General features: G+C 39.9%; 1 protein-coding gene across 1 annotated transcript in view; it reads left to right on the top strand.

Annotated features, from left to right (window-relative positions):
• The window catches only part of eys (eyes shut homolog), a 1,854,977-nt gene that overhangs the window by 310,032 nt on the left and 1,526,567 nt on the right, over window positions 1-18,378 (top strand). The window contains exons 3-4 of the mRNA XM_073056513.1: window positions 13,240-13,433; window positions 16,059-16,180. Of these exons, the coding sequence (XP_072912614.1) occupies window positions 13,240-13,433; window positions 16,059-16,180 (316 nt within the window). The remainder of the gene's footprint in view (window positions 1-13,239; window positions 13,434-16,058; window positions 16,181-18,378) is intronic.

Raw genomic sequence — 18,378 nt, forward strand, 5'->3', positions numbered from 1 at the left:
TGTTGAGAAAGGTGCTCTCACAATACTATTGGGGTCAGAGTTCCTGGATTTATACCCTGTGACAATGATGGACTGGTATGTATTTCAAAGGCAGGATCTTGTGCAGTTTGGAGGAGAATCCACTGGTGGGGGTGTCCCCATGCATCTGCTGAACTTGCACTTCCTGGTGAAGAAGCCTGTGGTATTGGAGAGAGCAGTTTGCGTAGCCCTGTGCAAGCACATAAACAGAACAGGCCCTTCAGCCATGATGTTGTGGCAATCTTTTAACCCTTCCTTGTCTCATGGCCCTTCTTTCATTCATGTGCTTATCTACCAGGCATATTGATGAAAGTTCAATGTAACCCTTTTCCTCCTACACAGCCCTTCAATTTTCTTTCAACCTTTTGCCTATCTAAAAGTCTCTTAAATGTCCCTAATGTATATGCCCTACCAATAACCCTGGGAGCACATTCCATGCACCTACCATTGTCTGTGCATGATGGAGAGCACTTGGTAAATGCACTCTTTGCACATGAGAATTCTCTCTCTCTCTCTCTCATACACACACACACACACACACACACACACACACACTGCACCACCCCCCACCCCCCCGCACCCTTGCAATTCAGCTGTCATTGCGGTGAGTGTACACACTTCAAAGTCTCCGGGGTACATTCTCATAATTAATTCACTAACCACACCCCTCACCCCCACATTCAGAGTCAGACACCAAGTTTAGTTTAATTTCATTCTTTATTTTTACTTAACTGCACCATCTCCCAGCAGTTCTGTGGTGTCAGCTGGACCCTGAAGAGCTGATGCACTTGGGTTGGCTTTACGGTGCATTTCCTGCCATAAACTGTGAAATACTCCATTTCTTTCGTAATGGGGATATGTAAATATGTATATGCTGTTTGTATACTGTAATGTAGGTACTTTTGTTTATTTTGTAATATAATTGTAATTATACTGTGGTGTGCAACATATTCTAATTTGTGTGTAGTCTTAAGATCATTTTGTTGGTAATTAAAGATGGAATGTCCTTGTGCCTATAAAAGAAGCTTATCGCCCTAAGTATAGGGGCGATATGAGAAGTTCTCTCTGGACAAGAATAAACAGAGAGCCATTATCATGTTTTCTTGTAGGTATATATATTTGTAAATATTGGCATTTTTCTTTTCACTATTTTCACTAATTTTTGTAAGTTTGATTTTTGACTCACCTAATAAGTATCCTTGCATCGAAGTGTTCAGTGACTATAGCTATTTTTTCTTTGAGATAATTAAAGTTCATAACCCATGTTTTAACGCTGTTTAAGAACCTAACCTATACTTCCCTTCAGTCATTTTAAAATTACGCCTCCTCACAATAGCCATTTTTGTCCTGGGAAAAAACTCGCTGGCTGTCAACATGATTGATGCCAATGATTGCCTTGCACACTTCTATGAAATAACTGCATTGTATCTTCTTGATGGTATGTACAACAACCGCTATGCACTGATAATGGAGGGAATAAATGTTTAGGGCAGTAGATAGGATACAAATAGATCACACTGCTCTGTCAGATGATGTTACGCTACTTAGGAGTTGCAGCTCTATTCAACCAGCTAGTGTTTGAAGTACTCAGGTAGTGGTTATTCTTTTATTGGCTCTATATAAAAAGAACTATTAAGAAGCAAATGACTTAAAAGGGAACCTATCCAAGCAAGATTCTCTGATCTGGTTGGGTTTTATGTTGGGGTGTACCTCTAAATTGTGCAGAAATGTCCACAGCAGTGTTAGATGCCTGTGTCTACATCAGAAAGCTGCAGAGTGTAATGCCTAGAAATGGCAGCCAGGGACACAGTGCATGTTGTTGGATGCCACTGCATTTGCCTGATATCAATCCTCCCAATATACACTCAGTGGCTACTTTATTAGGTACACTTGCTTGTTAATGCAAATCTCTAATTGGCTTGTCATGTGGCAGCAACTCAATACATAAAAGCATGCAGACATGGTCAAGCGGTTCAATTGTTGTTCAGACCAAACATCAGAATGGGGAAGAAAAATGATCTAAGTGACTTTGACCACGGAATGATTGTTGATGCCAGATGTGGTGCTTTGATTATCACAGAAATTATTGATCTCCTGGGATTTTCCAGCACAACTGTCTCTGGAGCTTGCAGAGAATGGAAAAACAAAGAAAAAAGCAGCCAGTGATCAGTAGGTCTGTGGCTGAAAATGGCTTGTTAATGAGAGAGTCAGAGGAGAATGGCCAGACTGGTTCAAGCTGATAGTAATTCAAATGACCACGTGCCACAACAGTGGGCATCTCTGAATGCACAACACATGGAACCTTGAAGTGGGTTGGTTACAGCAACAGACCACAAACATACAATCAGTGGCCACTTTATTAGATGCAAGAGTTACCTAATAAAGGGCCTACTGCATATATACAAAGCAAAACTGTGTGCATACTAAACTCAGATTAACTGTATGTATACTGTTTAATTGTGCATCTGCTCACAGCTGTCAGATCAATAATTTCTGCTCAATATCTTCCATTTCCTCTGAAGAAAGACTTGCATTTATCTGGAACGCTGTGTTACCCTATCTCAAGTATCTTCAGAGCCAGTGGAATAATTCTGGAGTATTGATGCCTGCCATCATTTTTTGCACAGCAAGATCCCTCAAACTGCAGTAGGACTGTAACCTACTAATTTTTTTGCAATGTTGATTAAGAAATTAATCATGACAACTGATCATGTAGATAGCCAGAGGATTCTCCCAGGGCTCAAATGGCTAACGCGAGGGTGCTTGGGAGAAAGTACTAGAGGGACATTAGAGGTAAGTCTTTCACACAGACATTGGTGGGTGCATGGAAAACACTGCCAATGACAATGGTAGAGGCTGATGCAATAGGGTCTTTTAACAGCCTCTTAGATAGCTACATTGTGCCCAGAAAAATAGAGTGTTATGTAGTAAGGAAATTCTAGGCAGTTTCTAGAGTAAGTTCCCTGGCTGGCACAACATTGTGGGCTGAAGAACCTGTAATGTGATGTAGCTTTCTATGTTCTATGTTTCCATGTTACTGGGCAGAACACCTCCCCTCCTTGTAGAACATTTCCATGTAATTTTTATGTCAATCAAAATGGGCAATAGGAATATTAATAATTTATCCATAGCTGCAAGTGCCAAAGTACAGTACCAGTGCTTCAATTTGTGTTCGCAGTTTCATTCTGGCCTCTAGAGTGGAAGTGTGATATGTCTGAATTAACACATAGACAAAAGTGATTCTACAGATGAAGGAGATTTTAAGAGACACACAAAAAGTGCTGGATTAACTCAGCAAGTCAGACAGCCTTGATGGAAGAGAACAGTTAACATTTTGCACTGAGACCCTTCTAGAAAAGAAAGGACAGAAGTCCATGACCTCCTCTACTGTCTGATGACATTAAACTCAGACTGAGCAATAACCAGTCATATTCTATACAGGTAACTTCCAACCTGATGGCATGACAATCAATTTCCCTAACTTCCAGTGATTTCTCCCCCACCTCCTTCCTTCTCGCTTTCTCCATTCCCTATTCTGGTTCCCTGCTCACCCTTTCTCTTCTTCCCTGACCATCAGCTTCGTCTGTTTCCCTTCCATCTTTCCTTGCTTCCATAGTCCACTGTCCTCCTATTATATGCCTTTTATCTCAGCTCTTTACATTTTCCACGTATCAGCTCTCAGGTTCTCACTTCAAACCCTGTCATACCCACCTCTTACCTGTCTCACCTATCACCTGCCAGTTTGTACTCCTTCCCCTTCCCCACTTCCTTTTTCTGGTTTATGTGCCCTTCCTTTCCAGTCCTGATTGAGTGTCTCAGTTCAAAACATCAATTGTTTTTTTTCCCATCCATAGATGATACCTGACAATTGCTGAGTTCCTTCAGAATTTTGTTGTGTGAATTAACAGATCGTTTTGGCATAGTCAACATCCAGCCTTCTTGAATGTTGACAGGTGTGGGACTGTCACATCTGAGCTTAATCTGACTTCAGCTGTCCACTTAAACAGGATTTCTACAATAGGACTTTATCTGATCCCAATCAATAATAGAAATGGCAGGAAGTGTAACACAATGGTTGGCAGACAGGAAGCAAAGAGTAGGAGTAAACGAGACCTTTTCAGAATGGCAGGCAGTGACTAGTGGGGTACCACAAGGCTCAGTGCTGGGACCCCAGTTGTTTACAATATATATTAATGATTTAGGCGAGGGAATTAAATGCAGCATCTCCAAGTTTGCGGATGACACGAAGCTGGGCGGCGGTTTTAGCTGTAAGGAGGATGTTAAGAGGATGCAGGGTGACTTGGATCGGTTAGGTGAGTGGGTAAATTCATGGCAATTTAATGTGGATAAATGTGAGGTTATCCACTTTGGTTGCAAGAACAGGAAAACAGATTATTATCTGAACAGTGGCCGATTAGGAAAAGGGGAGATACAACGAGACCTGGATGTCATTGTACACCAGTCATTGAAGGTGGGCATGCAGGTACAGCAGACGGTAAAAAAGGCAAATGGTATGTTGGCATTCATAGCAAAAGGATTTGAGTACAGGAGCAGGGAGATTCTACTGCAGTTGTACAAGGCCTTGGTGAGACCACTCCTAGAATATTGTGTGCAGTTTTGATCCCCTAATCTGAGGAAAGACATTCTTGCCATAGAGGGAGTACAGAGAAGGTTAACCAGATTGATTCCTGGGATGGCAGGACTTTCATATGAAGAAAGACTGGATCGACTAGGCTTATACTCACTGGAATTTAGAAGATTGAGGGGGGATCTTATTGAAACGTATAAAATTCTAAAGGGATTGGACAGGCTAGATGCAGGAAGATTGTTTCCGATGTTGGGGAAGTCCAGAACAAGGGGTTACAGTTTAAGGATAAAGGGGAAGCCTTTTAGGACCGAGATGAGGAAAAACTTCTTTACACAGAGAGTGGTGAATCTGTGGAATTCTCTGCCACAGGAAACAGTTGAGGCCAGTTCATTGGCTATATTTAAGAGGAAGTTAGATATGGCCTTTGTGGCTAAAGGGATCGAGGGTATGGAGAGAAAGCAGGTACAGGGTTCTGAGTTGGATGATCAGCCATGATCATACTGAATGGCGGTGCAGGCTCGAAGGGCCGAATGGCCTACTCCTGCACCTATTTTCTATGTTTCTATGTTACAATTTTGATTAGGACACGGAGTAAATTCTTGATTCAAATAGTTCAAGAAATCATTGGTACAGCTATTTTTGTGTTTTGAATGCAAAATACACAGGGCAAGTTTTCAGTTCCAAAATTTGGAAATTAGCAAACTTAGGTCTTAGTGAGTTGAACATGAAATACAATGTACTCAACTTTCCTAACCTTTTGTGATTAGTCACTATTTCTTTTTCTTGTGTGTCTTCCATGCTAATAAAAAAATGAACACATTTGTCCAGATTTCTGGATATAGTCAAAAGCAATAAATTTTCTGGTATTTGGGAATTTTAAAGCATTGCTTTCTCTCATCTGTTCTGAGACCTGTTCAGCATTTGCTGCTTCTTTGAATTTTAAGACATCACAATGAGCTACATTAAAAATTGAAGCCCATAAATAATTACAAGTTCTTTAACATGCTGAGGCTCTGTCATGTGAATGATGGTTAACTAGCTTGATAGTTACCCTTCTCTCAGGCCCTATTTGTTTCCACTGATTACTGCTGGTTTATATTCAATATGTGATGATGAGATTGAGAATGTTCATGCAGAGTGCAATTTAAATGGACTAGAATTTGAAACAGTCTGACTGAATTGGGAGCAACATTCAAAAAGCTGGAGGAACTCAGCAGGTCAGATAGCATCTATGCTAACTGCCCTGCTGAGTTCCTCCAGCTTTTTTGTGCATTGCTCCAAATTCCAGCATCTGCTGTCTCTTGTGTCTCCTGAAATAAATTGGAATTAGGAGCAGAATGGAAAGGGGTATTCTGGGGGTCAACTAAGACAGTTGTCCTGGTGGACTGAATAACTCAAGAAATATGGGTAGAGGCAAGTGCGGGTTAGAAGGTTATAAAGAATAGAATAGCTGATAGTAGACTGCTGCAAAATAACTATTAATAATTAATGTGTCAAAGAAAGGGAAAAATGAGTCATAAAGGAGAAATGGATGGTTGTCAAAATCAAGAGGTCTAAATATACAAAGCATTTGGATAAGGTTAGATAAATTGGTTGCACATATATAAATAAATGAGTTTAAGGGATAGAATCTCAAATGGTGATCTGGACTCTGATTTTAACTGCTCTACCAACAGTGGACATGCTTTCAGCTGCCCAAGGTTTAAACCTAGGACCTTCTCTCAGTTTGGCTATCAGCCTTATCAGCATGGTTGGGTTGGTTGGCCTGAGGGGCCTATTTCTGCGCTAGATAGCTCAATGACTTTCTTTCTTGGCCTCTTCAAAGCTTCCTTCTTTGACACACTTCTATTATTTCCTTATTTAAATTTGTACCAAATTTTGCTTGGTGAGCTTGTTGTGAAGCTCAGACAACAATAAAATGGCATCCGGTAGTGAGTTAGATCATCTGGTGAAGCAGTGTCACAACAACTTTCTACTCAACACCAGTAAGACCAAGGTATTGACTGTGGACTTCAGGAAGGTGAAGGGATCCAGAGAACACCAGAAAAATCCAGAGAAATCCAGAGAACACGCACCAGTGTTTATTGGGAGATCAACAGTAGAAAGCTTCAAGTTCCTGGGTGTCAACATCTCTGAAGATCTATCCTGAGTCCAACATATTTATACAATTATGAAGAAGGCACACCAGTGGCTATACTTCATTAGAAACTTGAGGAGATTCTGTATGTCACCTATGACTCTCACAGATTTCTACAGAGGTACTGTGGAGAGCATTCTGATTGATTGCATCACTGTCTGTTATGGAGGCACTCAACCCTGTAAACTTAGCCAGTTCCATTATATGCACTAGCCTGCTTAACATTAAGGACATTTCAGAAGGTGATGCCTTAAGAAGGCATTAAAGATCCTCACCACCCAAGACATGCCCTCTTCTCACTGTTACTATTGGGAAGGAGGTACAGGAGCCTGAAGACACACACTCAGTGATTCAGTAATAGCTTCTTCCCCTTTGCCATCTGATTTTTAAATGGACATTGAACCCATGATCACCACCTCATGACTTTATCATTTTTTGCACAATTTATTTTAACTGTTTGATGGACATATCTGCGGTGCTGCTGAGGCTTCCATCGGTCAGAGTTGACATAGATTTTGTGTCCTACCTGCCTTGATACACAAGTCTGGGCAGTACAATATGGAGAGCAAGCTGTTGCCCATGTAGTAAGCTGCCCCTTTCCACACATTTGATGAACCCAAAGGAACTGCAGAGACCAATATGGTTTGGTACCAGAAGTGTTGCAGGAGTTGCCAGTCAGCATTGAACTCTATGTAGAACTGCCTTAGGGATTTTTCCCTCGGGATATACTTCTGAAGCCTTCTCCATGAGTGGGTACAGCTGCAATGCAGTGGAAGTTTGAGATCAAAGTTTTCCTTCTCCTAGATGAGCTGCTAACCATGACTGATGAGCCCCATCTGCCCAAAGCAACTAGTTTTAAGGTGCCAGTAACCAACCTTTGCCCTTTCTTCTGTCAGTAGAAACGGCTCCACAGGGTTCAGTCACTAAGCCCCACATGAAGGCCAGGAGCTGGACTTGGTTGTCAGAGGCTATTTGAGGTGTATGCTATTGGGAGCATTTAATAGGTAGTGGAAGTGTGTTCCCAGTACCACCACAGCTACAACAACCATAAGGAGCCAATAGACATATACATACTTAATGTAATTCAGTTTTTTCCTCTATATTTATTTACCATGGATTTTGTACTGCTGCCATTAAGTTAACAGATTTCACGACATATGTTGGTGATATTAAACCTGATTCTGATTCTGATTTCATCATTAAGAACCAAAACCACCTAGGAAATGCCCTCTTATCATTACTATCATCAGGAAGGAGGTGCACACGCTCAAAGTTTTAGGGATAGCTTCTTTCCTCTGTCATCAGATTTCTGAACCCATGAACACTATGGTCAAGATGGCATTGAGCTGTGGTGACCATTGAGTTTTATTTGCTTTTTAGTGTTTTCCTTGGGTTTGTGGGGATGTTTTGGGAACATAGAGAGAAGGTATGGGTCAGATTATAGTTTCAGGGACAGGGATGTGGGGAAATAAGAGGAATTAATGGGCAGACTGAAGTCCTAAGTCAAAGGTCAGTGACATGGATGTGGGACATCTGCATGTGGGGCAAGAATGAAGGCTGGTAACTCCCCAAGGGTCAGAAAGTAGTCAGTGGGTACTAGAGTTGGAGCTCCATGCAGGCAGGAGGAGAGAGCTCTGAGGATCCCCTGGGTTCAATGAATTAGTGAGACCCAAACTCGAGGCCCAGTATTTGAGTCCCTGTCATCAGTGAGTCCAGAGTTTGAGGCCTGGTGTTCAGTGATCAGTGGGTCCTGTAGTTGATCCCGAGGATCGAGGCCCAAGGGACAAATAGGAAGTTTGGAAGTCAAGGCCCATTGGCCAGAGTCCCAGGTCTGTGCATCTTCGCAAATCCGCATTGGAAGTCGAAAGCCTGATATCTGTGTATCTGCATCTGAATCTGAGTCCACTGGAGGCTGGAAGCCGAAGGAGGCTGTCTGTCCTGGGGTTAGAGCACTATGCATGTGCATGGGTGGGACTGAAAATGGGACTTGAGTTATTGTTTTGTTTTGTTGCTTGTCGTACTGCTGAGTATTGTGGGAACACTAGGTTGGTGCTGTTGTGCTGGTGTGGCAAGACTTGTTAACGCATTTCAATGAATGTTGCGATGTAGTCATAATACATAAACTTAAACCTGAAGCTTGAAACATTCAATCATTATTTTGATCTTTGTACTACTTATTTATTATTTTTATATTTCTTATTGTACCATATATTTTCTATGTATTACACTGTACTGATGCCACAAAACAACAGATTTTACAACATATTTCAATGATGTTAAATCTGATTCTGATTCAATTGCCATTTTAGAGCCTTGGATTCAAGATGGTTGATGCTGGGAAATGAATATTCCAGAGTAACTGACACTTTAAAAAATACTGAGCTGGAAAAAGGGCTGAGAGAAGGCCTGGTGTTTGGAATAATTGTTGGTCTGAAATAAAGGATGACAATAGAGCAGTAGTGATCCAGTAATGCATTTGGCTCAAAAGATGCAGAAATAAAATCAGTTTGGTACAGAAGAGGAACAGAAAGTACTTGTGTGCGGATGATATTGGATCCTTAACAGTAGCTATTCTGTTGGACAGACTGTCAATTAAAAAATCACTGGGGCTTGTAACAACATTAATGCAATAAAATGAGATGCTTTAATCTTCATCTAGGTTAGGAAAATCAAGCTGGCAAAGGTAGCCTTCAGTATGAGTTCACAGATTACATTCTATTCTGGTTCTTGAAGCAATATTTCATGGACTCCAATAAAAACAGTCTTTATTAGATTTTGTTGTTTGTAATGAAGCAGGGAGAATTAGTAATATTATTATAAATAATACTGTGGGGAAGAGTTATCACAGTGTCATAAAATCTCATGTTCAGTCTGAGAGTGACAAACAAGTTTAAAACCAGAATTTAAACAGAGCTGAATTAAAGGGAATTACATGGGCATGAAAGGAGAGTTGGATAAAGCACAATGAGAAATTAGATTACATGACATGCAGTACATAAACAGCGAAAGACATTTTGAAAAGATATTTTCAAAAGTATGGACTGTGGAGAGAAACTGATCTATCCATGTATAACTGAAATCATTAGTGTTAGCATTAAATTGAAAGAAAAGACTTACACTGTTGTGAAAGGTTGAAGTAGCCCTGATTAATAGTAAAATTTTAGAAACCAGGAAAGTATAAACAAGATAAAGAGAAAATAAGTGTAAAAGCAGTATATAAGAACCTTGGCAAGTTCAAGTTTAAGTTTATTGACATTTAACTGTGTCACACCTCACTTTCAGACGTGGGTAAGTGTGCCCAGCAGGGGTCATCAGTTGAAAAAAAGCAGATGGTAAGCCACAACAGCATGTTAGTGCAAGGGGGTTTATTCACTGCCAGGTGAAAAACGTGCAAAATCTGACCCCAAAAGTTTTGAAGAAAAATGAAGTATTTACAATCGACAAAGGAAAACAAACATGTATGTACAAAAATTTACAAATATTCAGAGGCTTTCTCCATGACACACTTTGTCTTTAACTTTCGAATATAAATATTCACCAACCATCAAATCCTACCTCCACACCACTCTAGCAAAGCCAGACTGAGGGTTTAAATCTGCCTCTGCCTGGCCTAGAAGGACCAGGAAATTCTACTGTGGGTCTGGGGGAGGGGGGCAGGGCCAGACCATAATAATGATTTCAGAAGCAGAATTGGAACAGTTTCAACAGAGATTCTGACATCCTACTATTTTATTCCACCACAAATGCCTTAGTTAAACCCATAGATCAGTGTCCGCATGATCAGATGAATATAAAGGAATAATGTTTCCGCAGCAGTGGCGTTGCCTGCAAAGAGTGTAGTGTGTCTGCCCCCACTACCCAGGCATTATTTTAGGATGCCCCAGACTGTCCCTTGGGTCTTTTGGAGCCGTTCTGCTATCTACAAACCGATGTAACGGTGAGAGTGAAAAGAAATAAAACTGATTGGAATGCCGTTCTCTAGAATCCTTACTTTAATGAGTTATAAACCAGTACAGCATGTTAACTGAAGGGATTGTTTTGATTGGCCAAGCTAGCAATTGTTTTCTATTGGGGTGTATAAATGGTGAACTCCCAAGAACTGCAGAACAGGAGGGCAAAGTGTGTGAACTACTGGGGAAACTAGACAAGAGATAGAACGAGGAGGAGTGACTAACCAGGCAAAGGGACAAGGTTAGCAGGAGAATTAGCAGTGCCATCCTGTTCTGTCACAAACTGCATTCATGTATACCACGAAACAAAACATCATGGGATACAGTGACTTCAGGAAGGAAATGCTGAGATTTCAGATCATGTTGATATAAAGGAGGAGGAAGCTTTGAGTCTTTTGAGGAGGTAACCAAAGTGACTGTAATGGTGAGATCTCTCAGGTATGTGTCTTGATGTGAGAAGAAGGGCCTAGTCTCTATGGAACAGAGGAATTTTCAGGAATATCTGACAGGAGCATTTAAATTCAATAGCAGAGGTTTCCAACCTGGAGTCCATAGACCCGTTGCTTAATGGTATTGGTTTATGACATAAGAAAGGTTGTGAACCCCTGTGTCTAGAAAAAGTAGTTCAAGAGAAACTGTCCTCACCAGAAAAGCATTTAAATATACACATGGACGGGAAACAGGTTGGAGGTGTCTGGACTATGTGCAGGCATCATGGTTGACACTGATATCGTGCATGTGTATTTTCATTTGTATGTTTGAAACAAAAATATGTTTTTTTTTCTAAACGCTGAATGCTCATGGTCAGGAATGTATGCCAGTGGTAATAATGGAAGGACTGAGGGAGCAGTCCAGTGTTGAAGGTGCTATCATCCAGAACAAATATTAAACTGATTTCCATTTCACTGGATGTAAAAGTTCAGAGACCACTGTTTCCATAAAGGATGGGTTAACTCTCCATGGTGTATTGAAGGAGTCTTAGCATTTGACTAATACCAGTTGTACCAACTACACTTCTTGTCTCTTAATCCCAAGACCTAACCTTTTGCTGCTCCTTCCTATCTTTATGAGACCATAAGACATAGGATCAGAATTAATCCATTCAGCCATTGGCTTTGCTCCGCCAGTCCATCATGGATGATTTATTATTCCTCTCAACCTCATTCTCCTGCCTTCTTGCCATAAACTTCAATGCCTTGATAAATCAAGAACCTGTCAACCTCCACTTTAAATATAAACAATATCTTGGCCTGCACAGTCATCTGTGGCAATGAATTACCTAGATTCACCACCCTCTAGCAAAAGAATGTTTTCCTTATCTCTGTTCTAAATGGATGTCCCTCAGTTCTGAGGCTGTGCCCTCTGGCTCCAATTTATAATCATAGAAGCATACGGTACAGTAAGAAATTGTTCAATGTAATATGCTCTTTGAAAGAGCTGTCCAATTAGTCCCCCTCCATTATTCTTTCAGCACTGTCCTGCAATTTTCTCTTCCTCAAGTATATAATTAACTGAATGTACTTCCTTTCAGGCAATGCATTACAGATCATAACAACTCTCAACAAATTATATGGACCTTTATTAGATATGAGTTTTGGCAAATCTTTGATCTATGTAAGCAACAACAAGAAAGTGGATATTTAATTAGAGCTTGCTTTTGATCTTAGTTTCACATGTTACCATACAAATCTGATTGTGGGAACCAGCCTGGTTTCTGCCAAAGGGGCTGGGGCTGTATTCTTCTAGAGCTTTGAGAAAAAAAGTGGGAGTCGTCTCCGGTAGAATCTTGTACCTTATGGAGAACACTAAAACTGAAATTCACAACCATAGAATCAGAATCAAGTTTAATATCACTGACATACAGTATGTCATGAAATTTGTTGTGAACATGGATGTTGGAATTTTAGGTACAAGATGAAAATTTCTTTTGCTCTCAGGCTGGCAATTGATAACATTTCATAACGCTATGAATGCTCAGTTGCTAAGTTTATTCAGCATTAAGATCTTTGGCTATTGAGGGAATCAGAACATGAGATAGATGAGGATAGTGGGGTAACAAGCTGAATAAAAATTATGATCTGTGAATGACAGACAATGCTTAAAATGCCTCATGGCATAGTCCCACTTCTGTTTCATTTGTTCATATGTAGCCCTAAAGGATTGTCACAAGGTACCTGAAAATGTTCGCAAAAACTTTCATGTTCACAATTGTAGTTACTTTTGAAAATTCGAGAGGACTTTTTTTGCTCATGTAAGTGAAAACGTAACATTCTATTAACGGATATCATTATCCTCGCAATGAGTGTGTTTGTTGTATTCATCTACTGCTTCGTATCTGAATGTCATGCCAACTTTTTTTTCCTTTGTTTTGTATCATCAGATGAAATTGATTTGTTAAAAATGTCAGAAATACCATACAGACTTCCTTCTGAAAATCGTTCTGAAGGAAATAATAGCTGATATTACATTCACAGAAGTACTTCATATCTAGCAGTGACTAGGCTTTGTTTCTGCTCCAAAACTAATGGTGATCCTGTCTTTTAAAGGCCCCTTTTGTGAGGAGATGATGAGGAAATGTGATTCTCTGCCATGTCTCAATGGGGGAGTGTGTCAGAACACAATGCCAGGATATATCTGCAGTTGCCCAGCTGGTTTCATTGGACACAACTGTGAGATCAATTTGGATGAATGCTCTTCTGAACCTTGCCTGAACAGAGGTGTATGTCATGATGGAATAAATGTAAGTATGGTTCATCTTTCAACGGAAAAAGAATGAAAAATATGAAAAATTGAATACTTTAAGTTAATCCAAGATCTACTGGGGCTTTTCCACTTCCATAACCCCTCTTTTCTCCACCAACCACTTCCATCTGCCTTCTGCCTTTAGTTCCAATTTGCAATGGCTTTCTAAGTCATGATTTCCTGCTCTCACAAAATCATAATGCAAACAGTACAGAAGAAAACCCATTCATTCATTATACCTCTGTAAAGCAGCTTTTCAGGCAGTCCCACTCCTATACTGTTTCACCTTAGTATTTCCATTTTGTTCCTGGGAACCTTGATTGATTCCTGACCCACACCACATTGAAGAATTTGCTGCATTCACAGAGGGACATTTTACATGTTCTGGAAAAGCTTCTGAATCATTGCTCTTGTAGTGCCGCCTTCTATTCACAAGCACAAAAACATCATCTCTCACACAGTAATTCTTAGTAATTAAACAAGGAAAGAAAAATCAATTGTGTGCCTGTTTTTCCAGTCTGACATTTCAAAGTCCTTTTTACAGGAGTCTTAAGTCACACACTAGAGGTTTGTAACAGTTATTATTACCCTACATTAATCAGACTCCTGAATCAGTATGGATAACTTCACTCACCACGACTCTGAACTGATTCCAAAACATATCGACTCACATTCAAGGACTCTACAACTCATGTTCTCAGTATTATTTATTTAATTAATCGTGTTTTTGTTTGTACTTACCTATTGGTTGTTTGTCAGTCTTTGTGTGGTGTACTACTTTATTCTACTGTGAATGCCTGGAAAAAAATGAATCTTGGGCAATATATGGTGACATATACATACTTTGATAATAAATTTGCTTTCAGAATCAGGTTTATTATCACTGGCACATGATGTGAAATTTGTTAACTTAGCAGCAGCAGTTTAATACAATACATAATCTAGCAGAGAGAGAAAAATAATAATAATAAATAAAATAAAACATAATAAATAAGCAAGTAAATAAATTATGTATGTTGAATAGATTATTAAAAATGTGCGAAAACAGAAATGCTGTATATTTAAAAAAGTGAGGTAGTGGCCAAGGTTTCAAAGTCCATTTAGGAATTGGTTGGCAGAGGGGAAGAAGCTGTCCCTGAATCACTGAGTGTGTGCCTTCAGGCTTCTGTATCTCCTATTTGATGGTAACAGTGAGAAAAGGGCATGCTCTGGGCACTGGAGGTCTTTAATAATGGACGTTGCCTTTCTGAGACTCTGCTTTTGAACTTTGAACTTTGAACCCTTTTTAGTATGCTGCACCGAACATTTCAATATGAAATCTGCCACCATTGATGCTGCCCTGACTTACATCTCCTCCATTACCTGAACATCCATACTCACCCCATCTTCCTGCCGCCTTAACAGTGGTAGAATTCTTCTTGTTCTTACCTACCACCCCATGAGCCTTCGCATCCAACACATCATCCTCTGCAACTCCTGCCATCTCCAAAGGGTCCTACCACCAAACATACCTCTACCTCCCCCACCTCTACTTTTCCCAGGATTGCTCCCTCCATGATTCCCTTGTCTATTTGTCCCCACCCCAGTAATCGCTCACCTTGCACTTATTCATGCAAGCAGCAAAAAAGCTACACTGGCCTATTCACCTCCTCCCTCACCTCCATTCAGGGCTCCAAACAGTCTTTCTAGGTGAGGCAACACTTCACCTGTGAATCTGCTGGGGACGTCTATTGAGTTTGGTGCTCCTAATGAGGTCTCTTCTACACTGGTGAACGCATTATAAATTGAGGGACCGCTTCATCGAGCACCTCCGCTCCATTCACCAAAAACAGAACTTTCCGGTGGCCAAACATTTCAATTCTGATCCCTATCCCCATCCCCATTCCAATATATCAGTCTATGGCTGCCTGTTGTGCCATGAGGAGGTCACCCTCAGGGTGGAGGAGCAACCCCTTATATTCCGTTTGGATAGCCTCCAACTTGGTGGCATGAATATCGATTTCTCCTTCTGGTAAATCAAAACATCTCACCCATCCATGCTTCTATGCTCCACTTTAGCCTCTTATCTCTTCTTACCTGCCTATCATGTCCCCCTGGTCCCCTTATCTTTCCTTTTTTCATATGGTCCACTCTCCTCTCCTATCAGATTCCTTCATCTCCAACTCTTTACCTTTCCAACCTACCTGGCTTCTTGTATCACCTTCAAGCTAACCTCCTTCCCCTCCACTCCCCTTTTATTCTGACATTTCCCCCTTCCTTTCCAGTCCTGAAGAAGAGTCTCAGCCCGAAACATTGACTGTTTATTCAATTCCTTAGATGTTGCCTGGCCTGCTGAGTTCTTCCTGCATCTTGAATGTGTTGCTTTAGATTTCCAGCATTTGCAGAATTTCCTGTGTAACATGATGTTTGATGAATACATATTCACAAACTCATTTTATTGAGGAGTTTGATTAGATCCACCAGACTTACACTTTTAGATTGTCTTCAAGGATCCCTCATATAGTGTGCTGATATGATCACATGTTAACTTTGCTTTTTAAAAATCAGTGGAATTATGGAATTTCAGGTGACTATTGCTGAAATATTTTATTTTCTCCTCTGCTTGTTCTTTACTCCTTTCCAGAATTTCACATGTACCTGCACTGCTCAATATGCTGGAGACCTGTGTGAGAACGTGGTTGGACCTTGTGATTCTTGTTTGAACAATGGGAGCTGTGTCTACACAGAGACAGGTTATTACTGCAGGTATTCAGCATTTGTGCATTTACAGTAAAACATTGCAACCGTAAAACAAATATTAAATAACCACACTTGAGAAAAAACCAAAACACTATGGACTTGTTTTTCTGGTGTCTGTTATGGAGCCAATTTTGAAACCTGCAGTTTAGGGCACAATGATTGGGAATCCAATGATGGACAAATTAAACTGAGCAAGAGTTTGTAGAGAGTAGGTCATGTCAAAACCAGCCGAGTAGTCTGAGGCAATAACTAAAGAAGAAGACGAGCAATTAATATGATTTTTCAAAATACATCTAATAAATTTCCACCTGAGAGTTAAAATGAAAAACCATTAATTTGAAGCAAATTATTAACGCAGTTTGGGGAATTGTTAGGCAGTAGGAAGTGGAGAGTACTGTATGCAAAATGATAGGCATTCAAAAGAGAAGTGAGTAATTATGACCCTTAAGAATTTTGGGCTAGTGCCTTTCTGTGTTTAGTTTTGACAAATAACATAATAAAGAGACATATTTCCAACTGATACTGTTGTTAGCAATATGGATGGAAGCACAAAGTTTCAAACACATTTTGATAAATTCGATGATTGCACAAACCCATGTTGGACAGATTCAGTGCAGGTGAAGCATGATGTCATTGGATAAGAAACTAACTAAAATCAACACACAATTTAAATGATGAAAAGCTCACCATTTGTGTGCAATCTAAATAAGCTTATTATTAAAATGTGTCAGTATGATTTACAAGAGACTTATTGATATGATATGCTGCTGATAGATGGATATAACACTGTGAGGCAAAAAAATGAAATTCCTGCTAAATAGATGTGATTACAAGGAACTATCTCTTCTAGATGCTAGTCTGTTTTTGAAACAATTAGGTGCCCTTCTAGTACAGAAAATTAACATGATTTACCATCAATTGAAAGATAGGTAATAATGGATTAGCCAGTTATCTTTATCCATTCTTTATAGTAAAAAATTTTGATAGCCAAGTTCATGTTGTCCAGGAGAAGTATTAGATATTTTTGACATGGTACACATTCAAAATGAAACTGCAAAAATAATATTTCAGTGAGTAATTGATCAATCTGTTTGAAAGATACCTTGAGAGATGGAGGTAGCATTTGGTATTGATTCACTCCAAATGTCAATTAGTAGGTTTTGTTTTGTAATTAATTCTTTATGATGCAGTGTATTAGGATGTGAGATGTGATATCTGTTAAAAATAGTAATATTCTATTGGGAACGGCAGTATACTTTGAGTCTATAGTTCACAAATCTCCCCATGGCTCGGCTTTTCCTTGTTTTATCTTTGACTTTGTTGTACGCTAATTGATAAAGATTAATTGGCATGTTTGTTCAACTGCTAAATTATTTTATCTTGCAAATGAATGAGGGTGGGTGAATTAAATGCAGCTTAGTCTTTTTGAAACCAGAAGTTTCTTTGCTACTAATGGGAAATTTGCAACACTGTTCGTGTCACATGCACTCAGTAGCAACTTCATTAGGTACCTGTACTCCTGCTCATTGTTGCAAATATCAGCCAATCATGTGCCAGCAACCCAATGCATAAAAGCATACAGGCATGGTCAAGGGGTTCTGTTGTCATTTAGACCAAACTCTAGAATGGGGAAGAAGTGTGATCTAAGTGACTTTAACCATGGAATGGTTATTGGTCCCAGATGGGGTTTGAGTATCTCAGAAACTACTGATCTCCTGGGATTTTCATACCCAAAAGTTTCTAGAATTTATAGAGAATGGGGTGAAAAGCAAAAAATAAATCCAGTGAGAAGCAGTTTTGTGGGAAAAGCAGCTTGTGAATGAAAGAGATCAGCAGAGAATGGCCAGACTGTCTCCAACTGACAGAAAGGTGACGGTAACTTCCATAACCACAAATTACAACAGTGGTGTGCAGAAGAGCATCTCTGAATGAACAAGGTGTCAAACCTTGAAGAAGATGGGCTACAAAAGCAGAAGACCACACTGGGTTCCACCCTTATACCTAATCAAATGGCCACTTATAATGCAGCCTCCACTAAAAGCTAAAATATCCCAATGAAATCCATATCTGTCACCTGCTCCTCTCAGGTCTTTTCAGAATGTTCATTCAAGTAAAAAAAGGCCACAGCCACACGGCCATCGATAAATTTACTTTTTTTTTGAAGGAAAGAAAGAGGGTTATTTTGCACACAATATATGTGCACG

This window comes from Hemitrygon akajei, chromosome 9 (assembly GCF_048418815.1).
Source record: "Hemitrygon akajei chromosome 9, sHemAka1.3, whole genome shotgun sequence".
NCBI lineage: Eukaryota > Metazoa > Chordata > Chondrichthyes > Myliobatiformes > Dasyatidae > Hemitrygon > Hemitrygon akajei.